Below are 8236 nucleotides of genomic sequence, written 5' to 3'. Positions count from 1 at the left end.
GGAAGCGGCGGCGGCGGCGGGCCCGGCGAGGGGGACGAGACGGGGCCCGCTCGGTGCAGCGGCCCGGTGCCGGCAGGGGGCGCCGGCGGGGCGCGGCGGCGGCGGAGGCCGGGCCGGCCGCCGGGGCGCGGGCAGGGCGCGGGGGGCCCGGGCAGGTGACCGCGCTGCCCGCGGCCCGGCCCTGCTCTCCTCCGCCGAAATGAGCGTTCCGAAAGCGGCGACACGAGCAGTGCCGGTGGCGTGTCCGCCCGACGGGACGAGCTGCAGCGCTGCCGGACTACGCGCTACAACGCGCCCGCACTGGCCGTCACAAATGCCTGGAGCTGGTTTATATCTGCTCGGGTAAGCCCTCCATCACTAACTTCTGCTCGGCCACAGGAAGCACCGGAGAAAGCGAGCGCTCCGGCAGCCGATGAACCGCTGACTCTTCGGAACGGTATCCCCGACTTATTTTACCGAGACCACCACTCCGAGAGGCTGCCGGGCGTGATTGCGGGCCCGCGGGCGAGCAGTCAGATGTCCGGGGCCCGGGCCGGGGCCAGGGCGCGCGTAGCGGCCGGTGCAGTCTCCCCGAGGACTGCCCGGCCACTGCGACGTCTCCGAGGGGAACGAGCTTTACACCCGGAACGGGGTTTGCTTAAGGGGGAGTCCTTGGCCCCGGAGCAGCCTGGCAGCGCCTGGGACCCAACAGCATCGGGGAGAGGGAGCGGCGGGGCGGAAAGAGGATTCGCCAGCAGCCCGCGAGTGGGGAGCGGAGACACCAAGGGATGCCTGCCCGCGGTCTCCTCTTTCGGTGCCACACCTCATGGGAAGAACAGGCGCAAAAGCAGATTTATCACTCCCCGGGGTCTACAGAAATAAACCCCACATATTTCCACGTGGAAAAACGAGAGTATGAGATTTCAGGAAAGTCAGTGAAATGGAGAAACGCACCACTAATGTGCAACAAGTGTCACTGATAACATACAAACTGACAACAGGACTCCGAGGGCGGCTTTAGATGGAGCGGGAGGCTTTGGCTCTGCCCCCGGGACCCGTACGCCGATGGGCGAGGGTCCCGAGGTAGCGGCCCCCGCAGGGCCACCGTCCACCGCGGTCTTGAGGCCGCGAGTTCTGCGCGCTCCTGGCTGCGGCGGAAGCCGCGCGGGAGCGGGGCGGCGGCGGGACACGGACACGGACACGGACACGGACACCCTCGGATGTGCCCGGGAGCAGGCGGCAGGCGCACGGGAGTTCACTGCGCTCCGCCACGGCCCTCGGCTACCGGCGGCACGACAGCCCAGCGGCGAGCGTACCCGTCAAGGGCGGACGGGGGTCGGTGTCGCCCGGCCGCAGCGTGGATGGCGGAGGCCGCACGCTTACCTTGCTCCATCGGTCCCACGCAAGAAAGCAGCGTCTCGACGCGGCCGCTCCCCGGTGAGCGGCTGCCGGCTGCCTGTGTCTGGATCAGCGCCCGGCCCCCGGCCGGGCGGGGCGGGAGGTGTCCCTCTCGTTAGCCGAGCCGAACCGAGCCGCTCAGCGCCGCGGGGTCGGTATTCAGAGTCGCAAGATCTGCGGGCCCGGCGGGCAGAGGCGCTGCTGGCCCCCAGCTCCGCTCTGGGGCAGGCAGACCGGCGGGACGCGAGCAAACCCGGCGGTCTGCGCCCCGGGGGAACACGGGCTGGCAGAGACCGAGCCGAGCCGCGGGCTGGCTGCGCGCCGGCACCTGCCTGCCCGGGACGGGTGGCCCCCGATCGCCGGCTGAAGCCACGACTCTCCGGAAGGGCCGCTCAGCCCCGTCTGCGGTCCCCTGGAGCAGCTTTCAAAGCCGCCGTGAGCCCGGGCCGCGCCGGAGGCGGAGGGAGCAGGTGGCATTGCCAGCCCCTTCCCAACGCACGCAGGCGTCGCGGGAACGAGCCTGCACAGAGCTGATGAGGCTCTCCTCACAAAGCCCGATACACCGTGACTGTTCCCTCCGCTGCTGATGTTTGCAATAGACAGAGGGAAAAGCAACGAAATCGTTTATTAAACCTTCTTTAGCGCAGCGTCGTTTTAAATCTCACGTTTGTACGTAAAGCTTTTTACAAGGATGCGCGAAACGAGACGCACGGACTGTTACATCCCGTAACTCCAGCCATTGAAAACAAAGACCATGGACGAGCCCAAATAATTACTTCCCAAAGTTGACCTACATTGACATTACGGTCTTGTTACAGATTAAACGAAATCCTGTTCACCTGCAAACGATTCTGACGACAGACATGACCACATCCCAAGGACGACGCTTTTAGTAATTGTTACGATATAATCAAGTTGATTCATGTTTACTTTATGAACACTTTGAAAATATTTAGTTCCCCGCTTGTTGTGGTTTATATTTTCCTTGGATAGCAATGTATCAAACCCGTAGGAGAAAGCAGCTGCAAAGCGAAAAACATGCTATAAACCCTGTTTCCGGAATTATTTTCTGTATAAGCCTCAAATCCGAATTCTTCTTTTCTTGTCAGTGAATTGTGCTTTCGATTAGGAATATCTCTGGTCATTTTATTTATTCGAACGAGCTTTGTTCTGCGGTGATCCAACAGCAGTTTTTCTCCCTTTAAAGACCAGGGGCTCTACCCCTACGTCGGGTCGGGAGGGAGGAAAGGAGGAAGGAAGGAAGGGAGGGAGGAAGGAAGGAAGCCTTTGCGACGCCAGTGGGTTTCAGAATAGTCAACAAAGTTGAGCTAAACAGTTATTCACAGGGCGTAAGGTAATTTTTTACAACAGCTTTAAAAACGTTGGGCTCTAACGCGAGGGAACGGTCGCTGAGCAGCGGAAGACGGAGCCGATGACCCGAAAGAACAGCGATCGGGGCGAGCATTACCGCTCAGTGCTCCGGGGCAGCGCAGCCGCCGGGGCCCCGCGGTCATTGCCCGGTTGTTCGATGAGGCGCCGGCGGTCTCCGCACCGGGACCCCGCCCGGCGGGAGGGGCCCGACGCGGCGAGTGGGGGGGGGCGCCGCCGCCTCCGGGGTAGCCGCTGGCTGCCGGCGGGAGCAAAGCTACCAGTGGGGCGGGCCGGGGCGGTGGGGCGGACCCGGCGGGCTGGGCCGGGATAGTGGGACCCGGGGCAGTGGGGCCGGGCGGGCGGACCCGGGGCGGTGGGGCCCGGGGCGGTGGAGCGGACCCGGCGGGCAGGGCCGGGGTAGTGGGACCCGGGGCGGTGAGACCCGGCGGGCTGGGCCGGGGTAGTGGGACCCGGGGCGGTGGGGCCCGGGGCGGTGGAGCGGACCCGGCGGGCAGGGCCGGGGTAGTGGGACCCGGGGCGGTGGAGCGGACCCGGCGGGCAGGGCCGGAGTAGTGGGACCCGGGGCGGTGAGACCCGGCGGTGGGGCCGGGCGGGCGGACCCGGGGCGGTGGGGCGGGGGTCCCGTCGGGCGCGGCGCGGCCACGTGCAGCCCCGCGCGCTCCCACGGCTCGGTCCGGCTGTGACGTATCGGGGTGGAGGCGCGCGCCGCCCGCCGATTGGGCGGTGCTGGCGGCGCGGGGCGGTGGCCGCCCAATGGGCGCGGGGCGCGCAGGTGCCCGCGCGGTTATCTGCGCGCGGGGCGCGGCGCGGAGCGTCCCCGCGGCCGCCGGACACGCGGCCGGGGCGACGCGTGGAGCTGCCGGTCCCGCATCCCCTTCCCGCCGGATCGCGCGTGGAGCGCATTGCCCGTAGTCCGCCGGGACGCGCCGCCGGTGAGGGCTCCTTCTCTCGGGACTCCCAGTCTGTTGTTTCGCCGCTCTGTCCCGGCTCGGCTTTCGCTGCTCTTCAGCCCGGACTTCGGAGGTGCACGCCGCGGGAGCGGGCGGGCAAGAGCCGGGATTTTCCTGTTCCCAGCAAAGTTCGGCACTTGCTGTCGCTGAGATCCCGCGAGCGGCGAGGAGCCCGTCCCGCCCGCGGCCGCGGTCCCGGCGAGGGTCCCCAGCGGAGCGGCCGCGGCGCGGTTGGGGAGGACCTACGCTCGCTGATGCCCGCAGATGTTAGCGGTGGGACAGATGGATGCTAATCGCCAAAGCGCATTCGTCCTTAGCAGTGCGCCGCTAGCCGCGCTGCACAACATGGCCGAGATGAAGACCTCCCTGTTCCCCTACGCCCTGCAGAACCCCTCCGGTTTCAAGGCACCGGCCCTGGGCGGACTCAACACGCAGCTCCCCTTGGGGACACCGCACGGAATAAGCGACATCCTGGGGCGGCCCGTGGGCAGTGCCAGCAACCTTCTGGGCGGGCTGCCCCGCATCAATGGGCTGGCAGCCTCGGCCGGGATGTACTTCAGCCCCGCTGCCGTCTCCCGCTACCCGAAGCCTCTGGCGGAGCTGCCGGGACGGCCGCCCATTTTCTGGCCGGGAGTGGTGCAAAGCTCTCCCTGGAGAGATCCTCGGCTCGCCTGTCCCGGTAAGTGCGGCCGATTCTTGCAGGGCGCGGGGAGCAGGCGGCCTGGGATCCAGAGCCGGGGCGGCCCCCAGCCGGCGGACGGGGCGGGCGGCAGGAAGGCCCGGTGCGGGTCACTTGGTCTCCACGGTCCCGGGTCTGTCCCGAACCGAGCCTTGCTTTAGAGCCGGCGGACACCCGAAGCGGCTCCGCAGGGCCTGGCGGGGCCCGGCTACGGGCCGGGGGCAGTGCAGAGTTCATCTCTGACGCAGCTCTTTCTCCGCTTCCAGCTCAGACGGGGATGGTTTTAGACAAGGACGGCAAGAAGAAACACTCTCGACCGACTTTCTCTGGGCAGCAAATATTCGCTTTAGAGAAAACCTTCGAACAGACGAAATACTTGGCAGGACCGGAGCGCGCCCGGCTCGCCTACTCCCTGGGGATGACTGAGAGCCAGGTGAAGGTAGGTCCGTCCTGCGGGCTCCCTCCTCTCCCGCTCCCTGCCGCGGCCGCTTTCTGCCATGTCCGTAATTACTAGCAGCCACGAACACCGCGCAATTATGCCGGGATTTTTTTTTTTTTTTTCTGGGAGTCAGTTAGAATTTAAGTTGCATTTCGATTTTGGATGGATTTTAGGGTAATTTCTACCTATTTTGTGCTTAGAGCTCTCTGTGCTGCAAACGGTTTAAAATAAATAGACATATTATATTTAATATAAACCCCCATCACAACAACGACAAAAAGCCCCCCGCAGGTAATTTTTTTAAAGGGTCACTTTTTCACGATGATCATGTCCAGTGGTACAACTTTACCTTGTGTAACCCTGCAAATTTTTTAGCAAAGCCTACAGGTGCATCTGAATGCTGGGGTGCACTGTAAGCCAAAAATACATATTTTTCCTGGCTATTGTATTCTGTTTTCAACAAACGACTGTTCCGGGAAGCTGCTGATTTAAGCGTCGTGCAGCCCCGTAGAGCCGGGCAGGTGTCCCCAACGGGGCGCCCCCTTTTCAGGAGCCGTCCGAGGCTCTGCCTGAGGCGGGCTCTGCTCCGAGTGCCCGCAGCCCCGCGTTGCGGATGGGACGGGGGCGGCGGGGGCGGACGCGGCGGCGGGGCCGAGGCCGTGGCTGAGCTGTGCCCGGTGCCGGTGCCCAGGTTTGGTTCCAGAACAGACGGACCAAGTGGCGGAAGAGACACGCGGCAGAAATGGCCTCGGCAAAGAAGAAGCACGACTCGGAGACGGAGAAGCTGAAGGAGAGCTCGGACAATGAGGACGATGACGAATACAACAAGCCCCTGGACCCCAACTCAGACGATGAAAAAATCACGAGGCTATTGAAAAAGCACAAATCCTCAAACCTGTCCCTCGTCAGCCCCTGCAGCACCAGCTCGGATACGCTGTGAGGGCGCGGGGCCGACGGCCGCACCGGGCAGCGCGGCAGGGGTGAGTGTAACTGGGTGTTTGAAGTGGTGTGTTGTACAGCCTAAAATGTATGTGAAATGTATATATTTTTTACAGAATAAGTTATGAATTTATTTTCTTTCCCATTGATGTAAATTTCAGAGAAAATTTTTCAACTTTTTGGGTTTTGTGTCCCTGTAAGGTTTCCCGCTCTTTCCTTTAGTCTTCCTGTTAATTTCCTGCTCCTAACAATCAGGTTTTGTTATGTTTTCTATGGGTCCCAAGTCCGAGCTCAGCCACTTTGTATATAGTCAATTTCAGATTTTGTGATGTATATTTCTAGTGTAAAAACGGCAGTTTTCTTTCACTCCGTCCCTCAGTGTTTTGGCAGCTGCATTTCTCCTGCCTCTGGATTTTATGCTTAATAATACCAAAAAACCAAACCAATGCCCAAAAAGGCACGAGAGGAAAATGGACACGATTTTACATTAGAATGTCTCCACACGTGTTGGAAAGACTTTGTATAAATCAATAAATTATTTAACAACCTCCTTTAGTGAGTTTCTTCCCGCATTTCTGTGCCAGGGGCCGGGGACACCAGAGCTTCTGCAGGGTGCCCGATGCTGCTGCTCAGGGGAAAAGGAGCCGCTGCGTCCGGCGGGCTGAGCCGGGAGAGCCCCGGCCCCCCTGGCAGGGCCGGGGCCGCGGTCACTGCGGCGTGCGGGCCCGCGCTGTGGGACTGCCCGTCAGCCCCGGAGAGCAGAGAGGGCCGGCGCTGAGCGTGCAGCCCCAGCTGCCCATGCAGCGTCTCGTCGGCTTCGGGCGGGTGATAGGGTCCGCTCCGGAGAGGGGAGATAGGGGCCGGACACAGCCCATTGCGCTGCCTGAGTACTGGCCTCTGTAAAAACCCGGGGGCGAAGTTGTTGAGATCCGTCGCGGCGGCCTGCGAGCTCCACCACCCTCCCGTGCCTTCCCGCCGGGCTTCCAGGCCGTGCTTCGGCCCCACACCTGCGGCCGTGCCCGAACCGCGTTCCGTGTGGTTCCGCGGCCGCCAAGGCGCTCCCAGCCGCCCGAGACTCCACATTTCCCTCTCGGCACACGCGAGTTCGGGTGGGTGTGAGCCGCCCGCATTCTTAAGTTGCCTTTTTTTTTTTTTCTGCTTTTGTTTATTTTTTTTAAAAGGAACGAGAGCGTCTCTTTTCCCAGTGTCTCAGCTATGGCTTCGCAGCCCGAGCAAAGGCCGGGAGCGGCTGCACCGCAGTCGCTCCTGCTGCCCCTGACTAGCAGCCAGCGGCCGGTGCGGGACCCAGCAGCACACGGTTCTACAGCCACCTTCCGCAGCGCCCGGGCCTCTCCCGGTGCCGAGCCCCGCACGGCGCCGTCACCCACCGCGGCACGGCACGGCACGGCACGGGTCTGCTGCGGAACGGGGCCCGGACCTTTCCCCCTGGAGCCCCCCTCGGTCCCGGCGTCCCCGCGCACCGTGACTGATTCCCTTCGCTCCTGCCGGGGCAGCTCCCCGTCCCGGGGGAGGGTGTGGAGTCCCGCAGGTCCCTACTCACCGAACGGGGCCGCGCCCAGTTAAGCCGCGATTACAGAGGGAATAAATCGAATTTAGGGTCTAGTCTTCGCCCGGCTGTGAGCACGCTGAGGCCGGCCGGCGTTCGGGCTCCTGAGGGGAAGTGTCTGGATAAAAGCACCTGCGCTCGGGGTTAGTCATTCCCACCCAAGTTCTTAAACGAAACGAGGGGACGTTACGGGAGAAGGGGGCTCCGACACCGCAGGACTGACAGCCCGGGGACACGGCCCCGGGCAGAGGGCGAGCTGACAGGACCCGTCCCCATCCTGGGCCAGAGCCCGTCGCTCCTCGGCTGTCCCGGGGCTGCGGCGGGGCGTCCGCTAGCATCGGACCGGCTCGGCTCACCCCGCGCCTCCGGATTCGCCTCCGGGGCCGTTAAAGTGCCAAAGCTGCGTTTCATGAATTTCGGAGGGTTCAATTCCGGGGCATTCTCAGTAGCCAACCCCGGCAGGTGACCGGTGCGCCCTGCACCCCGAGGAGGCTCGGGCCCCGCACGGCCCGCGGCTGGAGGCTGCAGCGAGTTCATCTGCACTCGGGGCCCCGGCCCCTCTGGAAAAGGCTGGAGAGGTTTCTTCTGAAACTTGGGATAATCACGAAGGAGTTTATGGTGGCACATTTACTGACCTGCTGAGGACTAGCATCCTGTGAACGGCTCGTAAAGCTGCATCACCCTCCTCTCATCAGGGCTCCCGTACCAGCTTCTCAGTGGCTTTTACTCGGTTTGTATTGTGTTTTGATTAACACCAGAACTGCATCCTATCGTAGAAGTTTTAATGTGAAAAATACCCTTGTTGCTTGGTGGAGTCAAACGCATCTCAATAAGAAATGTAACAATTTAGTAATTTCCCTGTAATTACCAAATTAAAGGGGCAGACACAGAGC

At 62.8% G+C, this 8236-nt stretch overlaps 2 protein-coding genes across 2 annotated transcripts; one reads left to right on the top strand and one right to left on the bottom strand.

The window, feature by feature from the left end:
• Positions 1-2841: 2841 nt before the first annotated feature.
• Positions 2842-3672, bottom strand: LOC118688590 (basic proline-rich protein-like). The gene has a single exon (XM_036386250.1). The coding sequence runs from the start codon at positions 3670-3672 to the stop codon at positions 2842-2844; it is 831 nt and encodes a 276-aa protein (XP_036242143.1).
• Positions 3610-6326, top strand: NKX6-2 (NK6 homeobox 2). Its single transcript, XM_036385675.1, has 3 exons — positions 3610-4398; positions 4665-4837; positions 5529-6326. The coding sequence occupies exons 1-3, from the start codon at positions 3984-3986 to the stop codon at positions 5775-5777; spliced, it is 837 nt and encodes a 278-aa protein (XP_036241568.1). The 5' UTR covers positions 3610-3983; the 3' UTR covers positions 5778-6326.
• The last annotated feature ends 1910 nt before the right edge of the window (positions 6327-8236 follow it).

This window comes from Molothrus ater, chromosome 8, assembly GCF_012460135.2.
Source record: "Molothrus ater isolate BHLD 08-10-18 breed brown headed cowbird chromosome 8, BPBGC_Mater_1.1, whole genome shotgun sequence".
NCBI lineage: Eukaryota > Metazoa > Chordata > Aves > Passeriformes > Icteridae > Molothrus > Molothrus ater.
The sequence above is the reverse complement of the archived record's forward strand: the minus strand, read 5'-3'. Positions and strand labels throughout refer to the sequence as shown.